General features: G+C 42.6%; 3 protein-coding genes and 1 pseudogene across 4 annotated transcripts; 3 read left to right on the top strand and 1 right to left on the bottom strand.

Annotated features, from left to right (window-relative positions):
- The first annotated feature begins 12240 nt into the window (after positions 1-12240).
- LOC144463615 (histone H2B 1/2-like) lies at positions 12241-13045 on the top strand. Its single transcript, XM_078168381.1, has one exon. The coding sequence runs from the start codon at positions 12256-12258 to the stop codon at positions 12628-12630; it is 375 nt and encodes a 124-aa protein (XP_078024507.1). The 5' UTR covers positions 12241-12255; the 3' UTR covers positions 12631-13045.
- A 1016-nt stretch (positions 13046-14061) lies between these two features.
- LOC144463614 (histone H4) lies at positions 14062-14440 on the top strand. Its single transcript, XM_078168380.1, has one exon. The coding sequence runs from the start codon at positions 14077-14079 to the stop codon at positions 14386-14388; it is 312 nt and encodes a 103-aa protein (XP_078024506.1). The 5' UTR covers positions 14062-14076; the 3' UTR covers positions 14389-14440.
- Positions 14441-15182: 742 nt separating this feature from the next.
- LOC117262901 (histone H1 pseudogene) lies at positions 15183-16142 on the bottom strand (annotated as a pseudogene). Its single transcript, XR_013491673.1, has 2 exons — positions 15401-16142; positions 15183-15203 (listed from the first exon to the last, which is right to left on the bottom strand). The product of XR_013491673.1 is annotated as a histone H1 pseudogene (transcript).
- Positions 16143-21619: 5477 nt separating this feature from the next.
- LOC144463527 (histone H3-like) lies at positions 21620-22093 on the top strand. Its single transcript, XM_078168216.1, has one exon. The coding sequence runs from the start codon at positions 21624-21626 to the stop codon at positions 22032-22034; it is 411 nt and encodes a 136-aa protein (XP_078024342.1). The 5' UTR covers positions 21620-21623; the 3' UTR covers positions 22035-22093.
- The last annotated feature ends 1474 nt before the right edge of the window (positions 22094-23567 follow it).

The following is a 23567-nucleotide window of genomic DNA, read 5'->3' as shown; positions in this document are numbered from 1 at the left end:
ACTAATCACGGATGTATTGTCTCTGTGTGCTTTTACATCTATTGCTGCTTTTAATTTGCAGCTATACTTTTAATGAAGCTGACATGTCATGACAGTCAAGAACCCCCCTTCCCCTCCCTGAAATTCCCTGATCGCTTCGATGACGTCATCAAAGCGAAAAGGCGAGTCTGTTGATTTCTGCCACACTGACGAGCGATTGCAACTGAGCGATGAAGCGATATCATTGGGGCGAACCAAGCGACAGCTGGCCGTTTCACATGTTAACCTGGAGTGTGTGCGTCCCGGCGATTGGTTCACATCCATCGACCTAAAGATGCTTATTTTCACGTGCCCGTCATCCCCAGGCACAGGAAATTCCTGCGTTTCTCCTTCAGAGGAGTTCAGTATCAGTACAACCAGCCGCCTTTCGGTTATTCTCTGGCTCCCCGCACTTTCTCCAAATGCGTGGAAACAGCCCTGGAGCCATTACGCAGGAGAGACATCAGGGTTTTATTTTACCTGGACGACCTGATGGTGATGACGTCATCCAGGGAGAGCGCAGCGCTCCACACAGTGGAGCTCGTCAAACATCTGTGTTTGCTGGGTTTTGCCATAAACTGGCAGAAGTGCTCTCCCCTCCCCTCCCAGTCGATAATTTACCTGGGAGTGCATCTGGATTCCTCCATCATGAGAGCGAAACTGTCTCCAGCCAGGTTAAAAACACTCAGCTCTCTCCTGTCACGCATCGCACCTCGCAAGGTGGTAACGGCTCTGTCTGTGATGCGCCTGCTGGGCATGATGTCAGCCAGTCATGTGGTGGTCCCTCTGGGTCTTCTTCACATGAGAAAAATTCAGAGGTGGTTCGGCCGTCTCCACCTCGATCCGATACGTCACAAAAGACGCATGATAACTGTTCCTCCCTCCCCATATTGGAAAACCCCTCGCGTTCTGTCAGCGGGGGTTCCCCTCGGGAGAGCTACGTCACACATCTCAGTGTTCACAGACGCATCTCTCTTCGGGTGGGGAGGAATGTGTCAGTCTCATGTGGTAGGAGGGAAATGGCCAGAGCCACCATCCCTCTACATAAACTGCCTGGAGCTGTCCACAGTGCTGAAAGTGCTGAAACACTTTGCTCCACTGTTGAAAGACAAACATGTAGTGGTGAGAACAGACAACATGACAACAGCGGCGTATATAAATCGCCAGGGCGGCGTTCGCTCAGCTCAGCTGCTGGAAATAGCCAGAAGCCTCCTGCTGTGGTGTCACACGAACCTGCGCTCTGTCAGAGCAGTTTACTTTCCAGGCAAACAGAACCGAGTCGCGGACTTGATGTCACGCGGAGGTCCCTCCCAAAACGTGTGGAAGTTGAATCCCACGCTCACTCAGATGCTGTGGAACAGGTTCGGGAGAGCAGAGGTGGATCTATTCGCCTCACGAGAAGACGCACAGTGCGTGCTATGGTTCTCCATGAGCGCACGAGACGACCCTCCGCTGGGAGTGGATGCCTTCTCTCACCAACTGTGGCCCAAAGCTCTACTTTACGCTTTCCCCCCGGTCTCCCTGATTCCTCGCCTTTTAGCGCGCATTCAGGAGAAGAGCTTAACAGCCATTCTGGTGGCCCCGGAACGCACGAGCGCATCATGGTTTCCGACCATGATACAGCTGCTATCAGGGAAGCCATGGCGACTCCCGTGGCGCAGAGACGCGCTCTCGCAGCTGGACGGCGCAATCCTGCAGTTCCCGGTGATAGGTCAGCGGTTATGGGCCTGGCCCCTGAACGGGAGCGACTGGAGAGACTATCACTGCAGTGGTACGCACTATCCAGGGGGCAAGGGCTCCTTCTACTACGGCCTGTTATGCAGCGAAATGGTCCGCTTTTCAACACTGGTGTGTGGAGAGGGGCTTTGATCCCACAGCATGCCCTCTGCCACAGGTGTTAACTTTTCTCCAGTTGCTAATAGATAGAAATTTGGCTCTATCTACAGTTAAAACATATGCTGCCGCCATTTCATCCTGTCATGAAGGCTATGGAGAGAGATCCGTTTTTGCGCACCCGCTGGTTAAGCGCTTTTTGAAGGGAGTCAGACGTCAGAGACCTGTCACGCGCCCTTTGGCCCCGCAGTGGGATTTACCCCTGGTGTTACGCGCTTTGGGAGAACCTCCCTTCGAGCCTCTGTCACAAATCTCTCTCAGACTACTGTCATTGAAGACAACGCTTCTCTTAGCCCTGACTTCGGCTAAGAGAGTGAGTGATTTATGTGCGCTCTCAGTCTCCCCGTCTTGTCTCGTTATCAGAGATGACGGGAGCGCAGCTACTCTGAGACCGAACCCCTCATTAATGCCTAAAATCATAACCAGCTCTTTTAGATCGAGAGTTATTTCATTGGAAGGTTTCTTCCCTCCTCCCCACAGGAGTGAGAGAGAAGAAACATCACACCGACTCTGCCCAGTGCGCGCTCTGTCTCATTATGTGACGCGCACAGCGAGCCTCAGACAGACACAACAGCTGTTTGTTCATTACAGAGCATTCACAGGGGAAACCCCTCATGAAACAGCGCTTAGCCCACTGGCTGTGTGACGCTATCACACAGGCTTATGCTGCAGCGGGAGTGGATCCCCCGCCGGGTATTCGTGCGCACTCCACGAGGGCTTTGTCCTCCTCCTCAGCTCTCCTCAGAGGGATTGCAGTGGCAGACATCTGTGCGGCAGCATCATGGGCTTCACCGTGTCCTTTTATGCGGTTCTACTTACGTGACATGTCTGAGTCCTCCCTGACTCACTCAGTGTTGAACGTGCTCAACGATCAGTGACACACGGTCAGCTCTGAGCGCGTTACGCACACACAGTCACCTGGTAGAGAGCCGTTATATGTGCTACAAGCTGGCAAATATGTTCAATCTCTCTTTAAACTCATTTGTACGAGCCTCTGGACTGCCACAATGCGTAACGATCGTCCCTGCGTGCTCTCCCAACATAAGTTTACTGTGTGTTAAATGCGCACGTATGCGCTCTTCGTGCGCAACTGCGCGCGCCATGTGTACCCTCCTCCACTCACGTCATCATGGATTTGTGAGCCGTTTCGCCCTCTCATCACCTGCTCTGCTCACGTGTGGGACTTTTTACAGTGCGTAATTATCGTCCTCACTCTCCACAGCAGCAGGTGTACCAGGTGAATGAGTGCGATGCTTTTCACTTGACCATTCACACAGGGCGAGAACAGAGGGGAAACACAGCATGGTTTTATGTCTTCGTGTTTTTATTGTGCTCTGCACTGATGGGTTGTGAACTGGTGTGTGTTTAAGTGCTTGTGGACTGTGGTGGCACAGTGGGGCACTGACCACATCAGCTTTGCCCTTAACCCAATAGCGACAGCTTTTAGAGGGCGAAGCCTATACGAAATAGAACGTTGGTTACGTACTGTAACCCCAGATTCTATGAGTATAGGCGCAGCCCTCTAAGACCCAGGCCCCACTGCCCCACCAACGTCAGCTGAAGAAAAAGCTGGCTTATTAGGGAGCAGATCTCTGGTCACGCAGGTATTATATACCCTGTATGCGGACCTGAGAGAGGCAACTGTGCAGGGCACAGTGGAGCGAAAGAAAATCTTCACAACTGCGCATGCGCGCGGAGATAAACCCAATAGCGACAGCTCTTAGAGGGCTGCGTCTATCCACCTTATTTTCAAACACGGAAGTAAATAGTGATCAACTTCCGTTTTTTTGTGTGTGACTTCCGGTCAGCCGCTTTCCCTCATGCTTTCCCTTACCGGAGCTAACGGTGCAAACTATTTTTTTTTTCAATTTTCAGTTATTTATGTTAGTCAATCTGTTAGTTAGTTAGTTAGTTAGTTAGTCTGTGTATTTTGTATAACGTTAGATAACTGTGTCCACGTTTCCGTTATAACGGAAATTTATTCCCTCTAAACGCCAATAAATCGCACGTCAATCATAAACTATGAACCAAAAAAGCACAATCTATCCCAAGTGAGACAAACTGCTTGATCCCCGTCTCCAGTGTACCAGCAGAGAACCTGCAGAACCGAATCAGCGAAAAAACACACCGGGCTACACAGCCTCTCTACCTGAGCAGCTGAAGCTGCGGCTCGCACCCTCGACACACAGACACACAGACGGTGCTTCTGCATGCCAGCCAAACGTGTGGGCAACTGTGAGAAATAAATATGTGAGGTGTACGCTGCTTTTCTATCTTTTTTCCCTTTTCTTTCTTTCTTTCTTTCTGTCAGCGACATACACTCCTAACACAGGACGGGTTGTTTTAATTGACTGAGTTGATCATTAAGCCATAGTGATGCGCGGATCGGCTCTGATAGCACCTGAATCAGCATGTACGCATCAACCATCCAGCCGTTACAACATGATTGAGCTAGCAAAGCAGTTTTGTGTTGCTATGTGTGGTATTTATTCAGTTTTGGGAAATCACGATGTCTAGAAAGCATCAGTGGCTGCAGCTGACAGGGACAGCTAACGTTAACACTAGCAGCAAAGCTAACATCAGGATCGTCATCCGTTAAAAGCCTACCATTGTCGGATACGACATGAAACTACTCCAATTAGCTCAATCATGTTGTAACTAAGACATCCGCTGGAGAAGATATTTTTTTCACGGGCCACTTTGTGAGTTTAGTGAGTTATTACAGACACGGCTAACGGCTAACAGCTAACGGTTAGCCCAGCTAATCTACGATAAACATGTTATTAATTACACACAGAGAAAATACTAGTGTTTGTTCATTGTGTTTATAGACTTTACAAACATCAGATTAGTCTAAACGGTGATATAGTGACGTGAAAAATGTGATATAGGCTATACATATATGTAGCTAAACTCAGCAAGGTAAACAACAAGGCGATTCCCATTTACACAGTGGTAAGAGTGCTGGACCGGAAGTGTCACACAAAAAAACGGAAGCTGGCTGCGTTCTGTTTTGCCTCCGTGTTTCTGTGAAAAATAAGGTGGATACTCATAGAATCTGGGGTTACAGTACGTAACCAACGTTACAGAGTAACCAACGATTTACGAGCTGTTTAGTAATTGCGACCCGCTGCTCCTAAACTGTGGGACCGGCTGTGAGATGGTGTCGCTGCTTCAGACCTCTGGCTCCTGATTGGTGAGGAGTTCGTCCGGAGCTCAGCACCGCATGGCCGAGACTCCGCTGCTCATTGGCGGACAATCCTTTGGAAATGTCCGCCAAAATTCTCTTTTCTGGTTGGTCTGGCAGGAACCGTCCCGCGCTCCGTGGATATATAGAGGAGGGTTTCAGCTGCTGAGAGAACACTTCTCTTTGTCCCGACTTTAGAGACCATCTGAAAAATGAGTGGCCGCGGAAAAACCGGTGACCTCCGGAGGAGAAGGTCGTTAGATAAGAATCAAACTCTTCCGTGGAACATTTTGCTCCTTTAATGCACTTTTTTACATGCACCTTGTTGCCTGTTTGCACTTTATTAATGTAAATTGTATTTCATTGTGAGTCAGGGTTGTTTTGTCATGTCTGATTCTCTGTGTTTCGGTACATGATTTGATTGTTGCAGTGTAATTTATGTATGGAACTCAATAAAGTATTTAAAAAAAAAAAAAGAAAAACCGGTGGATAGTGGTCTCTCTCTCTACCCCGCGTGCCTCACGCCTGACTGGGCAGTGAGTCAGCATGGCTCCTCTTGGCAAGACGCCTCCACATGCCTCCAAACATGGACAATACTGGGCTCGGCTGAGATTTGTCGGCAATGGTGAGCCTCCAACACGTGATTATGTCAGTGACAAACTACTGTTTGATTCCTGTTGGATATATGTCACGGATGTATACTCGTTCATATCTCTGCCAAACAAAAGAGATTTCGAGTTAACATTTTTCCAAGAGGCTCCGTTAAAACGTTTCCTTGATGTTTACACCTCCAAACAAGATGAGCCTAAATGGAAAGAGTGGATGGTGGAGTCCTCCGCTCAGCTGGATGTCATAAATGTTGTTGTCAAGTTTTGGACTGGCAGGGTGCCAGATAGCGATATCGACTTTTTCCTGAAGCGGTACTGTGACATCATACAGGTCATTAAACCACTGGACAAGTATGGCATCTGGTATGGTGTCCGAAAATACAAGATTACACTGCACAAAACCTCTAACGGGCAATATAAACAACTTCCCAACAGTATTTCTCTCGGCCCATATAACGGCCGCATTATTATTAGGGACAAACCACCACCTGCTTCATCTGTGGCTCGGATGACCACCAGGTGAAGCAGTGTTTGACGGTTAAATGCTGGAGATGTGGCAAGCTTGGCCACAAAGCAAAATCATGCACCCTGGAAGGCTTCTGTAACCTGTGTGGTTAAAATGGCCATACTTTTTTTTCCTGTCCAAAATCATATTCCAACCAAGTCAGATCTCAGAAGCAGCAGCCTGGTTCCTCTGAGCAGCCCCCTGACGAACAACATCGGCAGCAGCAGCTTCTTCAGCAGCAACAGAAGCAGCCTGGATCAATCATCCTGCCCTCTGTTGACCAGCTGCAACTCCAGCGGCCTGGAACCACGGTCCAGCCCTCTGATGACCTGCAGCAGCAGCTCCATCCTTCTCCTGCTCAGCAGCGGCAGCAGACCCAGCAGCAGCAGCAGCAGCAGCAGCAGCTCTATCCTCCAACTCAGCAGCGGCAGCAGAATCAGCAGCCCCCTGGTGGTCAGCAGCAGCAGCAGCAGCAGCAGCAGCAGCTCCATCCTCCAGTCCAGCAGTGGCAACAGAACCAGCAGCTCCCTGGTGATCAGCGTCCATCTGGTCGACAGGAGCAACAGGGTCCCAAGGCAGCGGACCATCGGCGCACTCACAGCCAACCGCCATCTCAGCAGCTGAAACCCGGCTCCGATTCTGCAACTTTGCGACGGTCCCACAGCCAGCCTCCGTCTCCAAAGCCGCAGCCCAGCTCCAAGAACGCGCCTCTTTCTTCCTCCCAGAGGCCACATCAGCAGCGTGATCCAGCAGACCAGCAGCCCTGCAGCCAGCGTGCGGGCCCCAAGCCCGCAGCTCTACAACCTCAGCCTGGCCCCAGTTCAACTGAGTCTCCGCAACAGCTCCTCCCCAAATTCTCCCCTCCCTTCTCAGGTGAGACCAGTCCTGAACTCGTTATAAATACTGATGTTGAATGTAGTGGTGACGATGATGATGATGATGATGATGATGATGATGAGCACAGCTATGAGAGTGCCAGTGAGTCTCCGATCTCTGATCTCTCTGACCCACTAACAGCTGGTCAGAGAGTCAGTAGTACTCCCCTTCTTTCACCTCTCGCTGAGCTCATCCCCCCCATCAGTAAGCTGGACTCTTTTTCCACCACACCTGAGTTTTCTGCTCCCTTGAGTGAAACTGAAGAACCTTTTCAACTTGTTAAAAAAAAAGAACATCACGTTTTGTGAAAAAAAAAAAAGTAAACGGCATGACAACAAACCCACACCTTAGACTTTTATGTTATGTGCTTTCTTAATGTCGCTACCTTGAATGTACGTGGCATAAAATCCAATGTTTTCAGACAGCAAAAAATTGAATATTTGTTGAATACCAACTTTGACATATTATGTACTCAGGAATTGCGTTTGACAACCGATGAAGATGTTAAGAATGTGTGTGATATGTGGTCTAAAGGTAAAAGTGTTATTTCAATTGGTGAAAGTAGTGCAGATGGGGTAGGAATTTTCTTTAACACTCAAGAAGTTAATATCATTAGAAGAAGGGACATAATTCCAGGTAGGCTTCTCATGATAGATTGTTTTTATAGAAAAGATAAATATCGAATTATTGATGTATACACTTCACCCGAAAGAACTAAAAAAAAACAACTTTTTAAAAGACTTAGAGAACTCCTCTCAATAGGATATAATACCATTTTATGTGGGGATTTTAATACAGTTACATCAGAAAATGACAGGCATAGTGCTGTACCTTTTACCTTGACATCTGAAGGTAAAGTATTAAAAGAAATATATGAGGAGTTTAAATTAATTGATGTGTATAGATCTTTGAATCCTTCTGGGTTTGACTTCACTAGATTTGATGCAAAAACCAAAACACGTATTGATAGAATTTACGTATCATCTAATTTTAAAGTAAATAATTATTCAACTGTTCTGAACAATTTTTCTGATCATCTTCTAGTCAAAGCATTAGTGTCTTCCGAAACCTCTGTTCAAAGAGGCTTCTGGAAACTGAATACACAGTGTTTGAAATATAACGATATAGTAATTGATTTAAAATCTGAAATTAATAAAATATCCCAATTAAGCATTATAACCAAATCAAACATTAAACTGTGGGAAATATTAAAATCCAGGGTGAAAGATTTCTTCAAATTCAAAAGTAAAGAATTAAATAAACTTAAAAATATGAGATATGATTCACTAGTTAAACAATATATAAACTTAAAGCAAATGAAACAAAGATCATCTGTTGAAGAAGAAATCATGTCCAATTTAAAATTAGAAATAGATAGCATGAATAATGAACTGTTGTTTAATATTTATAAACAAACAGAAATAAACAATAGAGGTAATGTATTATATGCACTGAAATCAGGACAAAAGCAAATTCACGATAAATTTATTAAATCTATAAAAAATGAGTCTGGTGATGTTTTTCTCGAAGAAAAACAGAAAAGGGAGGTGATCAGAAATTTATGTGAAGAATCGTATAAAAAGATTGATATTGATTCTGGATGTGTTAGTTTACTACTCGATTCTGTTCCCAGAAATTCCGTACTTAACGATAGTGTTCTGTTAGGAGAAGTTAAAAAAGAAGAAGTGATTCAAGCTATCCAACAGTTGAATGTAGATAAAAGTCCTGGTCCCGATGGTCTTCCTACTGAGTTTTATCAATTATATATAGATGATATGTTAAATGTCCTCACACATATGTTTAATGAAGGTCTGCACTCTGGTATCTTCGGAGACTCTTTTTATGAAGGTGTGTTGCATTTATTATATAAAAAAGGAGACAAGACAGATATAAATAATTACAGGCACCTGACTATAATGAATACAGATTATAAAATATTTGCTAAAATAATAATGAATAGATTAAATGATACTCTAGATAATATTATAGAAAAAGAACAGACATGTGCAATTAAAGGACGTCTGATGTGGGACAACTTGTGCACTTTGAGAGAGACACTACAAAAACAAGACTTTTTCATAATCGAGTTGGATCAAAAGAAAGCCTTTGATTATGTCTCTAGAGACTACCTGTGGTCTGTGTTGGAAGCATATGGCTTCCCTAATGAGTTTATTCATATGATACAATGTCTGTATAGAAAGTCATGTGTCCGTATAAATGTTAACGGTGTACTAACTGACTCTTTTAATGTAGAAAAAGGTGTAAAACAGGGCTGTCCACTGAGTGCTGCCTTATATATCTTGGCGATCAGCCCTTTAATCAAAATAATAAATGCTGACCCTTTGATATCTGGTAAACTTATAAACAACAGTTGCAATGTTAAAGCGATGGCATATGCCGATGATGTTACCGTCATCATAAAGAATCAGTTAGAGATGGACATTTTAATTAATCATTTGTTTCTTTATGAACTGGCGTCTGGTGCTAAATTAAATCATGAAAAGACTGAAGGAGTTTGGATAGGAACAGAGAGTAAAAAACCTCACTTAAATATTCAAATAAAAGAAGAAATTAAAATTCTTGGTTTGACCCTCTGTAATAATGATTGTGGTCAACGAAATTGGAATGAAAAACTGAATATTGTTAAAGAAGAAATCAATAAATGGAGAAATAAAGATACTAATTATAAATCTAGAATAAATATAATGAAAACATACATTCTATCCAAACTCCTCTTTCTTGCCAATATATTTCCGCCAACTCCCAGCATATTAAAACAACTAAATAAACAATGTGTGAACCTGGTCTGGGGAACCACCAGAGAAGTCACTAAACGTGACCTATTGTTTAAAAGCAGAGAGTATGGAGGCCTTGGCGTCGTTGATTTGAGCGTTAGATTGATGATTGCCTTTGTTAAAAATGTGTCAGCGGCCATCTCTAGAAAAGCACCCTGAGTCAGTCTTGTTAAAAATTGGGGAAAAAAACGGGGCAGTGCAAGACAACACCCTTATTATAAAGTACTATATTCAGACTTTTTACATGAACATAGATGTGTACAAATAAACTGGGTAAGGGATACAAATAAAATAATTTTTAATAAAATAAATGATTTTAAATATGGTGGTGTAATTAAATATAAAAATATCTTGGAGAGAGATTATATGAAAGTAATCAAAATAATAAATGACAAAAGATACTCAGAGAGCATCAGGGACGTCCGCTGGCTCATTTCAGTTTCCAAGCTCCCTGTACGTGCTATTGTTTCATGGAGTTGTTATGTCACAACCACGAAATGTCCAATGATTTATTGTAATGAACAAGAGACACAACAACATCTGTTAATTGACTGTTATAGATCTCAGCAGGTGTGGAACATTTTACAAGGACTTGGTCTATCCTGTGACATCAATTACAACTCAGTAACTTATGGACTTATAACAGAAAACATCCCACAGAAACACAAAGAACTGTATCAACTGGTCATTATCATCACTACATACAAACTTTGGAAGACCAAATGTGCCATGTCCCTCCAACAGACTGTTATAGATGGAGACATGGTAATAAAACACATCCAGGCTGACCTCCGGAGGAGAAGGTCGTTAGATAAGAATCAAACTCTTCCGTGGAACATTTTGCAACTTTAATGCACTTTATTACATGCACCTTGTTGCCTGTTTGCACTTTATTAATGTAAATTGTATTTCATTGTGAGTCAGGGGTGTTTGTCATGTCTGATTCTCTGTGTTTCGGTACATGATTTGATTGTTGCAGTGTAATTTATGTATGGAACTCAATAAAGTATTTTTTTTAAGTAAAAAAAAGAAAAACCGGTGGTAAAGCCAGAGCCAAGGAACGAAGTCCCGTTCCCAATCGGCCGTGTCCACAGGCTGCTGCGCAAAGGAAACTATGCGGAGCGTGTCGGTGCCGGCGCCCCCGTCTACCTGGCGGCTGTGCTGGAGTACCTGACCGCTGAGATCCTGGAGTTGGCTGGAAACGCTGCCCGCGACAACAAGAAGACCCGTATCATCCCTCGTCACCTGCAGCTGGCTGTCCGCAACGACGAGGAGCTCAACAAGCTGCTGGGCGGAGTGACCATCGCTCAGGGCGGCGTGCTGCCCAACATCCAGGCTGTTCTGCTGCCCAAGAAGACCGAGAAGGCCGCCAAGGCCAAGTAAACCTGGGCACTCTGACTGCTGGAAACCAGCCCCCCAAAACGACTCTTTTAAGAGCCACGCACTCCCCTCAAAGAGTTGTCTCTGTATGTATAACCATGTTAATGAAGATGCACTGGTGTAGCTTGTGTTTAACAAGTTGTTGCAATATATATATATTCCAGTTAACCTCTTAATATAATGGAGTAGAAAATAACCAAGGACTTCTGTGATGTTTGCGTTAAACTCATTAAAACGGAAATCATGGAGCCATTGTTAAGAGTCTAAACTGTTAATTCTTTACGGTATGTGACCGAACATAAACGATCATTACACCAGTGGATGTTGATATAGGCTAAATATAAGCTAAAAACTACTGGTGAATATCAAACGGCACCAATTAGCATACAACCATTGTAGTAATGAGAAGTCTGATAATAACAAATTAACACCATTGAGTAAAACCAGCACCTAACAAATAGTAATCCTCTCTCCCACTGAAGGGTTTGAACAAGTACATTCATTCACAGTGACTGTAAATACATGAGGCAAAAGAGTCAGAAGACCAGAAACAGACCCAAATGCCAAACATTTAAAAACGTTCAATTGAGTACTTTGATTAAACGAAACTTTATGCAGGACATCTAGATGGGTATTTCTATATTTTGGTATTGCTACTTTATTTGAATTAAAAATCTGAGTACTTGTTCCTCAACTGGTCAATACCATCAGCTTTCATATTGCAGCATATATCTAAACTATCAGCTTGTTAAGTTTTGTTGTTTATCTTTACTTGTTGTTGTCATCAGTCATACATCACCTCACTTCTGTTCCTACAGTAAATACATCTGATGAGAGGGTCGCTTATTCGTTTGGCGCATGCTCAGTCTCACTCAGAAGAAAACCAATCCTGTGCGAGCAACAGCACAGTTATATTTGCATCAGGACTATACAAATAGACCGTTCTGGCATTAAGTGAGTTATCCACCTTCTGAACCATCCCAGCTGAGCAAGATGCCTGAAACCACCGTGAAAGCGCCCAAGAAGGGCTCAAAGAAAGCCGTGTCTAAGAGCGTCAGTAAGACCGGCAAGAAGAAGAGGAGGACCAGGAAGGAGAGCTACGCCATCTACGTGTACAAGGTGCTGAAGCAGGTCCACCCCGACACCGGTATCTCGTCCAAGGCCATGGGTATCATGAACTCGTTTGTGAGCGACATCTTTGAGCGCATCGCCGGTGAGGCCTCCCGTCTGGCTCACTACAACAAGCGCTCCACCATCACTTCCAGGGAGATCCAGACCGCCGTCCGCCTGCTGCTGCCCGGTGAGCTGGCCAAGCACGCCGTGTCTGAGGGCACCAAGGCCGTCACCAAGTACACCAGCTCCAAGTAGACAGTCTTGTTGCCTCTGAGACTAAACCAACGGCTCTTTTAAGAGCCACCCACTTTATCTGAAGATCAATCCTTTGGGAGTCGTGGTGATACAACTTCGCTTACACAAGGCCAATTATATGCATGTGAATACATGCCAAATATGATTTTTAATGTCAACTTGAGTGACACACATACTTGTACTGAATAATCAGAAGTATTACAAAAAGCAGCACATATATCCATTTCCATGCATCTGGCGTACAGACCTGATACTCATTTTCTCTATTGTTACTTTGTTTCGCACATCAACAAAACCAAAGACAGAACTGTGTTGTGTTTTCCCTGCCTGTACAACAAAAATACTTCTCTCTGGAAGAACAAATATTTATCCTTTCATACATGGTTCCAAAGAGATAAATTATTTCTTTGATGAATTTGGCATGAACAATGAATAGTTTGTCTATACACAGTTTTTCCAGTTCCTTTCAGATAATTAATTTCTTTGACTCTTGCTTTTCTAAATGTGTTAACTCAACTTATGAAAAACCATCTAAGATATGATGAGAGTAATATAACACGGCCTTTACTGACGTTGGATAGAATTAAGATAACAGATAAAAAGTGTAACAATAAGAAAATTCACTGATCAAAGAAAGTGATGAAAGTGCACCAAGAGACAAATTTTTCTGAAGGTCTAAAATTAAGAACATAAACTGGAGAAGACCTCGGCTGTTACCTTATGAGTAATGCATCTTAAATAAGGCTTAAGACGTACACCTCAGAATTTTACACAAAAACTACCATGCCAATTATCTTATTGCCAAAGTTACAGACCATAATGCCTCTTGTTCCTTTTGTAAAAATAATATAGACAATATTTCTCTTTGAACCTCAGGGACATTTTTGTTATTGTGATAATCCAGAGAAAGGCGCTCTTGAATCTCATGATATTGTTTTTTCTAAATGCTCAACTTTTTACTTACAAGAACACTTTATTTAAGTCAATGTATTTTAGTGAATTTTTAGCTGTTGTCATAAAATTCAAGACTCTTCTCAAGTCACTCAGTTATTCTTTGGTTCCTAAAAACGTCCTTGCATCTTTTTGTCTCTTTTGTTTGTGCTAATTTTACGCAAATGTCTTGATATGTTTTATAAATAATTATGGAACACTTTTTTGGTTTTATGTTTTTACATGTGCTGTTATTAACTACCTGATGTTTTGTATATGCTTTTATTTTTATTTAACAAAAAAAAAGGCGGTTTATAGATGAGTGATTCACAGTAGAATAGTAATTTCCCGCCTCTACTGTGAAGGTGAAGGGTTCATCAGTGTCCTAGTTTCTATTGTTAGAACAAATGTCTCCGCCCAGCAGAGCTCAACTACGTCCGCAGAGAGGATGTAAATAGCCACGTTCACAGCCGCAAAGCTTCAGTATTTCTTCAGAACAAACGAGACTGTGACAAGATGAGTGGTCGCGGCAAGGGAGGAAAAGGACTCGGTAAAGGAGGCGCTAAGCGTCACCGTAAAGTTCTCCGTGATAACATCCAGGGAATCACCAAACCCGCTATCCGCCGTCTGGCTCGCCGTGGTGGAGTGAAGCGTATTTCCGGTCTGATCTACGAGGAGACCCGCGGTGTGTTGAAGGTGTTCCTGGAGAATGTGATCCGTGATGCCGTCACCTACACCGAGCACGCCAAGAGGAAGACTGTGACCGCCATGGATGTGGTGTATGCTCTGAAGAGGCAGGGTCGCACTCTGTACGGCTTCGGAGGTTAAATCACCGTCTCCTCTCACTGCAACACAACGGCTCTTTTAAGAGCCACCCACAACATCTCAAGAGCTCCTTTCTGTTGATTTAATATTGTTGTATGTTCCCAAATTTACGTGGTTTGAGTGTGAAAATATATTATTGCAAGTCCGACATTCATATTTTTCCCTCACTATTAGCATCACTACTTAAAATACAAAAAGTAAAAGTTAATCCTCTCATGATGCAGAATTACCAATTCCGAAAATTATTTATAAAATTATTAGTCTGCAATTACTGGCGCATTAATGTTAATCATTTTATCTGCTGTAGCGATAAGATAAGATACACCTTTATTGATCCCACAATTGAGAAGTTACAGTGGCCAAGGAGAAAGAATCAGATAAAAAATATCAAAAATTCAAAACAAGGCATGCAAAAAAAGTACAAAAATATGAATACATAAGAAACTGCAATTAATAATAATAATGAGCAATGGATTAAAGAGAGCATATCTAGTGCAAAGTGATTGTATGTGCAAAAAACAACAACAAGGGGGACAGTAATGCTTATAATGGTGTTTCTAAAGTGTCCATGGTGCAGCTGATTGTCAGCAGTGCTGGTTAGTAGTCTGACAGCAGCAGGCAGGAAGGACCTGCGATAACGTTCCTTCACACACTTTGGGTGAATCAGTCTATCGCTGAAGGAACTCTCCAGAGTTTTGATCTCCTCATGCAGGGGATGGGAGTGTTAGTCCTCAGGAGGATGACAGCCGAGCTGTTATCTGTCTCCCACCACCTGCACAGAGTAACCGAGGACAGAGCTGGCCTTCTTGATCGGTTGTCTAGATGGACAAGATGGACATTTTAATTATATTATATGGGTAGTCTGATAATACCTCATCATTTATTTGTTGATATGTTGTATAAGTCATTTAAATCTTCAAAGTAACTAAAGCTGTCAGATAAATGTAATGGAGTAAAGAGATGCAGAAATAGCCTATGAAAATACTCATAGCCTATTAATTAATGATTAATTTACCCCCATTATAGCTGGAGAAGTTAGGGTCCTAGTATTAACAGAAGAATGCTCTTTAAAGATGGTGTGGGTGGCTCTTAAAAGAGCCTTTTAGTGAGTAGTTTGTTGATGAGACTGATGACAGCTCACTTCTTCTTGGCTGCTGCTTTCTTGACTTTGGGCTTGGCTGCCTTCTTTGCGGGGGCTTTCTTGGCTGCAGGGGCCTTTTTGGCCACCTTCTTGGGGCTCTTGGTGGCCTTTTTCGGGCTCTTTGCAGCCTTCTTGGGGCTCTTGGCTGTTTTCTTGGCCGCTGCGGGTTTCTTGGCCTTCTTGGGAGACTTCTTAGCGGCTGTTGGCTTCTTCGCTGCCGCAGTCTTGGGCTTTTTGGCCGCCGCGGGCTTCTTGGCTTTAGGAGCGGCTTTCTTGGCCGGCTTCTTGACCTTCTTAGGTTCGGCAGCCTTCTTGCTCATCTTGAAGGAGCCGGAGGCCCCGGTCCCTTTGGTCTGGACCAGAGAGCCCTTAGCCACCAGAGCCTTGATGGCGGTCTTGACGCGGGACTTGTTCTTGTCCACATCGTAGCCTCCGGCAGCCAGAGCCTTCTTGAGGGCGGCCGCAGACACGCCGCTCCGCTCCTTGGATGCGGCCACAGTTTTCAGGATGAGCTCGCTGACGCTGGGACCGGTCTTCCTCGGTTTGGTAACCTTCTTCTTGGCTGCTTTGGCCGGCGCGGCGGCTGGAGCTGGAGCTACTTCTGCCATATTCTGCAGTAATGTTACTCTTGCTCTGTTATACAAAGGAGTGTCTGACTGGACTGTTGAAAGCTCCGAGCAGGAGGCTATGTTTAAACACAGCATGAGAACCGTGGAGACTCAACCCAGCCCGTGGCTCCTCTGTGCAGTGTGAAAGCTGGAGCACTTGTGTTTTCTCTTGACTGAGAAAAGGTGAAAAACTAAATGTGGGACAAGTGCTGAAGGCTGACAGTGAAGGGAGCCGATAGCGGACTTGTGTCTCTTCATATTCAAGTCATGTAGAGCTCTGATGCTCTCTGCATTTTGTCTGTGGAGCCTCCAAACCTCACCTATTCACCGCCGTGGCCAGCACTGCTCAGCGGCTTTTCCCACTCATTTCTCTCCTAAAATGACTTCAAATGCATCACAGGTCCATCAAAGCCATTTTTCCAGCAGCCCACATGTTTGTTCAGGGACTCAGTGTAAAAACAACCATCTGCTGTTGATGACTTCGGAATGAACTCAAATTATTCTGGTCGCAGCAAACACGCTGATGATGGCGAGGCGAATATGGTGCAGTTCAGCCAGACTTCCCATCAGAGCTGCTGCTGTGACTCCTTTAGATTTAAATAGTTAGTAGTTGTACAATTAATGATCAAACACACAGACAAATACATATCAGTTGTCTGTGGAAGCAGTAAGTGACTTTAAATGTTACACACTGTTAAACTGATACATAGATCATTCCTAAATGTTAAAAGACTTCATTAAGTGTAACACAACAGTTATTCTGTGTTTTCTGCTGTGGTTCAAAGTAACTTAAGAACTGACTGAAATTTAGATTTGGACTTTCTTCAAAACTCTCAGAGTAACAGCAGCTCAGATAAACTGTCTGTCATTGTTCTCAATAGAAACAGGTTTGATCCAAAATTCAAAAAGGACACACATGTTGAGTGGATTTATAAGAGGCTCTGATGTGGAAAGGTATAAATTATTTACATTATTTACATATGGTATGTAACAGAAACATAAACGTTTCTATTTAATATAAATAATGAATACATTAGCGGTGTCAGTGCGCACAAGCACCCTGGACAGATCCATCTTCTGTTACCTGTTCTCCAACAAACCTTTATACAATCACCCGTCCTCTCATTTCTGACTCCCTGTCCTTCAGTCTGTTTCTACCCTGAATTTGTCACAGTGTTTGCCCATTTTTGGAAAAATCCAGAGCACATGTTGCGTGCATGTTACTGATCATCCTGAGGCGAAGACATCTCTGTTTCTTATTTCCCTTTGCTCCACATGTTATGTGTCAGTGTCTGTGGTCCAATACAAAGACTGCAGCCTGGTGGCAGCATCACAGCTCACTGTCAACTCAAACAACCATGATGAGAAACAAACACTCAGTGATGATGTCATGTTTGGAGCTACTGCGAGCGAACAACATCAAGTCTGGTTGATTTCATGACTTTGAAATAGACCTGGGTCATCAATCAATGATCACATGGATTTACAGGGAAGAAAATGGATTGAGACAAAGTCATCATGTTCGCACCCACAGACAAAACACATATTAATCAAGTGGGGAGTTATTTAAAGAAAGACACCAGTAAATAGATAGGAAGGTTTTGAAAAAGATTTAAGAACCTTGGAAGTGCAACCATCTTAATATCATTGATGCAACCAATCATTGAAAGGGGAAGCAACCTCCAGTTCCTCATATTAGCTCTTAGCTTGTCCATCATATCCAAAAAAGTCAATTTGAATAAAGATTTGGCTTTTCTAGGAATCTTAAGTCCAAGATAGTTAATGTGGGTAGTGAGTAATTTAAATGGCAAAGATTTCAAGACTACAGGACACAAATTATTCTTCAAAGGCATAAACTCACATGTTTCCCAGTTGATTGTAATCCTGACAGTCTGCTTAATGATTTAGTGTAGGTCAGGAGGTCGGGAACAGAGACTACTGGGTCTGATAAACAGATCAGTAAATCATCCGTGTATATATTCAAGATCACCAAACTTCACATCGTGAAGTATTTCAACAGTTGTTGAAATATGATTAACCAATCTTTTAGCTAGAAATTAACTTATTACTTTCTGATCACAATTTAAGAGCAATAGGCCTATAACTTGCAGGGTCAGACTCTTCCTTTCTCTTCTTTAGAAGCAAACAAATATTTGCTGCATACAATGAGCTGAGGAGCCTCTTATTTCTCATGGAGTCATTCACCATCCTAAGCATGAAAGGGACAAGTTTTTCATGAAATGCTTTGTAAAATTCACAGCCAAAGCCTTCTGGGCCAGCTGCTTTTCCAGAGGGGAAGGCCTGAATAGCATTCAAGACGTCACTTTTAGAAATTGGAGCATCCATCATCTCGTGATGCACTTTCTAATTGAGGAAGCTTTAGATTGGCAAAACGTTTGAAAAATCAGCTTCAGAGGCATTTACTCTACTGGAATACAATTTCTTGTAGAAGTCCCTGAAGCAAGCGTTTATCTCCTTTGGGTTAGTAAGCAATTTACTTTCTCAGCCTGCTCACCTCGGTTTCTTCTGAGTGAGACTGAGCATGTGCAAAATATGTCACCTGTGATCAGATGTATTTACTGTAGAAACAGAGGTGTGAGGTGATTTATTGACTGACAAGAACAGGACAATGATTAACAACTAAACTTCATAAGTTTATAGTTTAGTTGCTTTATGAAAATTGTCCTAATCGACCAGTTCTGTAAGAACTCTGATCTTTAAAAGGAGCAGTTTAATGTCTTTGCCTTTGGTATTACTAATCAGTATGAATCATTTACTTTGATAATATTATCAAAAGACTGCTTTTTCAACAAATCTATGATCATTGTGTTTTTCCATTGTCAAAGATCATACAAACAGCAGAATATTAGGTAGAAATATGACTTAATCGGTTATTTACATCTGCGACATGAGAATCAGAGCTCTTTGAGGTGATTGTGTGGCTCTTAAAAGAGCCGTTTTGGGGGCCAGTTTCCAGCAGTCAGAGTGTCCAGGTTTACTTGGACTTGGCGGCCTTCTCGGTCTTCTTGGGCAGCAGAACAGCCTGAATGTTGGGCAGCACTCCGCCCTGAGCGATGGTCACTCCGCCCAGCAGCTTGTTGAGCTCCTACAAGTACAGACGGAATTTATCAGCATACAAATTAGATAACACAATACATGACAACAATGCAACCAAAAGGATTGGAAGTGTCCTTTAGTCAGAGTTATAGATCCAAGATGTGCCAGGGGAGGCACTTAGATTTGTCCATTGTTTTCCTCCTCCGGAGGTCTGTGAGTACCTGCCTCACGACCATGTTGCTGTCTATGACAGTCTGATGTAGATTCATGGCGCATCTTGTTTTCCATATTTTAACACAAACTACATTGATGATCATTTGAAACAGCTCTTTGTGTTTCGGGGGCATCTTCTCATCCAAGAGTCCATACATAACAGATTTGTAGCATATTTTAAAATTGACACCCAGACCTTTTAAAATGCTCCACACCTCTTGTGCTCTGTAACAGTTCATTAGCAGATGTTCTTGAGTTTCAGGCTCGGAGCAGTTGATCATTGGACATATTTTGGTGGTAACGTAACAACTCCATGAAACAACTGCTCTCACTGGGAGTCTGCCCACTGATGTCAGCCATCTGTTGTCTCTAATGCTCTCTGACATGGATTTATTTTTTAATATATTTATCACTTCATTGCTATAATTATCAGATATGTATTTATATTTTATAAGGCCTCCATATTTATAATTATTAATTGTATTAAAAATATGTTTGCTGGATGAACTACTCCAATCAATATTTAAATGTTAGTGTTCCATTAGATAATCAGCATATAATAATTTATAATATGGGCCAGTTCTGTCTCTCCCTCTCCTTTTTCTCCACAGTGATCTGTTCCCTATCCAGAGAGCATTTCTGAGGAATGCAGCAGACACATTTCTAACAAAAGCGACCTTTAATTTAATGCCCAGGTCTACAGCCCCCAAACCCCCGTATTCCTTACCTTTAAACATTATTTCTCTTTTAGTGACCTCTCTGGTTGTACCCCACACTAGATTAACACACTGTTCATTTAATTTCATAATCATTTTCTCTGACGTAGGAAAGATGTTAGCCAGAAAGAGGAGTTTGGACAGGATGAAAGTTTTAATGATGTTGAATCTGGTTTTATAACTGGTACCTTTGTTCTCCCATTTTTTAACTTCTTCTTTGGTGTCAGTCAATTTTTGCTCCCAGTTTCTTTCACTACAATCATTACTACAGAATGTTATACCCAAAATTTTTATTTCATGATTAATTTGAACATTAATGTTAGGTTTGTCCCTCTCGTCTCCGATCCAAACTCCCTCTGTTTTACTATGATTCAACTTAGCACCAGATGCTAGTTCATACAGATTTAAATGATTAGTTAGAACGTCCATTTCCAATTGTTTTTTTATAATAACAGTGACATCATCAGTGTAAGCCATTGCTGTAAACTTGGGCATGTGACCCACACATATATACCAGAGATTAAACTTTCAGAGTTGATTATTTTGATTAAAGGGCTTATGGCCAGAATGTACAAAGCAGCACTAAGAGGGCAGCCCTGTTTGACCCCTCTCTCGACCTCAAAGGGCTCAGATAAAACACCATTTACATTAACACAGACACTTGACTTCACATACAGACACTTAACTACGTGAATAAAGTCACCAGGGAAACCATAAGCCTTCATAACAGCCCAGAGATGATCGCTGGAAATGTAATCAAAGGCTTTCTTTTGATCCAGCCCAATGATAAAGAATCCTTTGTCTGGTTTGTACACAGTTTCTCTAAGGATGCTCAGGTTATCCCACATTAATCTCCCTTTAATTGCACAGGTTTGTTCTTTATCTATAATTTTATCTAATATATCATGTAATCTATTCATAATTATTTTAGCAAGTATCTTATAATCTGTATTCATAATAGTTATATGTCTGTAATTATCTATATCAGTGTCATCACCTTTTTTATACAACAAACATAAAACTCCTTGATAAAATGAGTCCCCCATACAGCCGCTGTTTAAACCTTTGTTAAACATCGCAGTAAGGAGGTTAATTACATCATCGATATATAACTGATAAAACTCAGTGGGCAGTCCATCTGGACCAGGACTTTTACCAGAGAAAGAGAAGTGTTCTCTCAGCAGCTGAAACCCTCCTCTATATATCCACGGAGCGCGGGACGGTTCCTGCCAGACCAACCAGAAAAGAGGCTTCAGCAGAGCAGCAGAGGGCGGCCCAGCCTGAATTTTTGGCGGACCTTTTGAAAGGATTTCCAGCCAATAAGCAGCGGAGATGTGGGCGGTGGGTCGCTCCTTCAGGCGGCGCTGAGCTCCGTAGGAGCCCCTCACCAATCAGGAGCCGGAGGTTTGAAACAGCGTCACCATCTCACAGCCGGTCCCACAGTTTAAGAGCAGCGCATCACCTCGTTTCACTACATCATTCTTCTTCACAGAGAAAGAAGTCATGGCAAGAACCAAGCAGACCGCTCGTAAATCCACCGGAGGCAAAGCCCCGAGGAAGCAGCTGGCCACCAAGGCTGCCCGTAAGAGCGCCCCGGCCACCGGCGGCGTGAAGAAGCCTCACCGTTACAGGCCCGGTACCGTGGCTCTGAGAGAGATCCGTCGCTACCAGAAATCCACGGAGCTGCTGATCCGCAAGCTGCCCTTCCAGCGCCTGGTCCGAGAAATCGCTCAGGACTTCAAGACCGACCTGCGCTTCCAGAGCTCCGCTGTCATGGCTCTGCAGGAGTCCAGTGAGGCTTACCTGGTGGGCCTGTTTGAGGACACCAACCTGTGCGCCATCCACGCCAAGAGAGTCACCATCATGCCCAAAGACATCCAGCTGGCCCGTCGCATCCGCGGAGAGAGAGCTTAAACTCTCTGCTGCTGCTCCACAAACCACAACGGCTCTTTTAAGAGCCACCTCACTCCTCACTCAAGAGCTCACTCCTCTACTCACAACACATGGTTCACTATTAAATCTAATCTTTTTATTACTTTTAAGTCAAATTAGTTTTCTTTAGAGATGGGATTTAGCATATGGCTCTTTAAAAGGAGCAGGATCTTAGAGATCTGTTCCTTTCAACAAGCCATTCGAAAGACTTGCTCATTTTTACATTTATTTATTTTAAGAAGCCAGCCTAGGGGCAACACAATGTAAATTGCAGAATCTGTCTTAAGAGATTAGCCTGGGTAACTCATTTTATCCTGGAAATAAAGGAATGATGGGGTGAGATTTGGATGAGAATAATTCAAACTCTCTATCTATCTATCTATCTAGGTGGGATATCTGAATTTGAATTATTCTGAAATATCATTATAAAATTGTAAATTATAACTTCATTTGACATGTGTGGACTAGATTTTAAAGTCTCATCTGGATTCATTGTAAATATTCCACAAGGTGGCGACATATCCCTCTGCTTTGACAGTGAGATCACTAATTTGGATCTACCCTTTGTATAAAGTGTGTGTACATAAAGCTACCTTGACTTATGTTATTCATGCAACACCTAAAAACTTAGAAATGCACACAGCAGGCTACAATGAACTTCCATGCAAAACAACTTTTAGTGCAAAATTTTCCACACAAGAACATTTTTAACAATACAGAAAAACTTAAAATAATATTTTATAACAATATAATACAGTCTTTCAAGTAGCTTATTATAAAGATTAAAGGTGCTGGAAAAAAAATACTAAGTCGTTGGTCAGTAACACCATGTCTCCCAAGGAAGGGTGGTGGATTTTTCTCACTCGTTCTTTTATGTAAAATCACTGAAAGCACCCAGAAGAAATGTAGTATACAAGACTCAGGCTGTAGATACATTACATTATATTAATAATATATAGTAATATATTTGTTCAGATTTAATCTGATGGGGAAAAACACAGGAGGCAGCAACTGAAAAACTGAAAAATGACTGTAAGCTCACAGTCTGACCCAGTAATAATATGTTTGGTGGTTTGCACTTGAAAAGATGTTGAGGTTAAAATACAGTAGATTTTAAAATGTTGGACATCTATTTGTATCTTGACTCAACAGCATTCAGTGACTTTATTTCAGCTACAAATGTAGTAAATTTAAATACACTGAAATGCTGCACCATTGCTCACTCAGAAATATTAACATATAATCCCCAATATTAGGCTATAGGAATTATGTTCCATCAGTGCGGCAAATGACATCAGTGATAGAGATCATTAGTCATACCAATTTTTAAAATTTAAATAATTAGACCTACATATTATGTGCAATAAACATTTCGGAGCTGCTCGAACAGACTGACAGTCTGATCCTTGTGCAGTGTAATAAAAAATAATAAATATAAAAAGGACAGAGGTTTGATTCTGAGTTGAGGGTGAATTCTCGCTGTGTAATATTTGAATGTAAAGACCAAAACTGATG

The sequence above is a fragment of the Epinephelus lanceolatus genome, chromosome 5 (assembly GCF_041903045.1).
Source record: "Epinephelus lanceolatus isolate andai-2023 chromosome 5, ASM4190304v1, whole genome shotgun sequence".
Lineage (NCBI taxonomy): Eukaryota > Metazoa > Chordata > Actinopteri > Perciformes > Serranidae > Epinephelus > Epinephelus lanceolatus.
Note: the sequence above shows the minus strand (reverse complement) of the source record. Positions and strands in the feature narration are given on the sequence as shown.

Coding starts and splice junctions, on each gene's coding strand:
- LOC144463614 (XM_078168380.1), top strand. CDS start 14,077: ATGAGTGGTCGCGGCAAGGGAGGAAAAGGACTCGGTAAAGGAGGCGCT.
- LOC144463527 (XM_078168216.1), top strand. CDS start 21,624: ATGGCAAGAACCAAGCAGACCGCTCGTAAATCCACCGGAGGCAAAGCC.
- LOC144463615 (XM_078168381.1), top strand. CDS start 12,256: ATGCCTGAAACCACCGTGAAAGCGCCCAAGAAGGGCTCAAAGAAAGCC.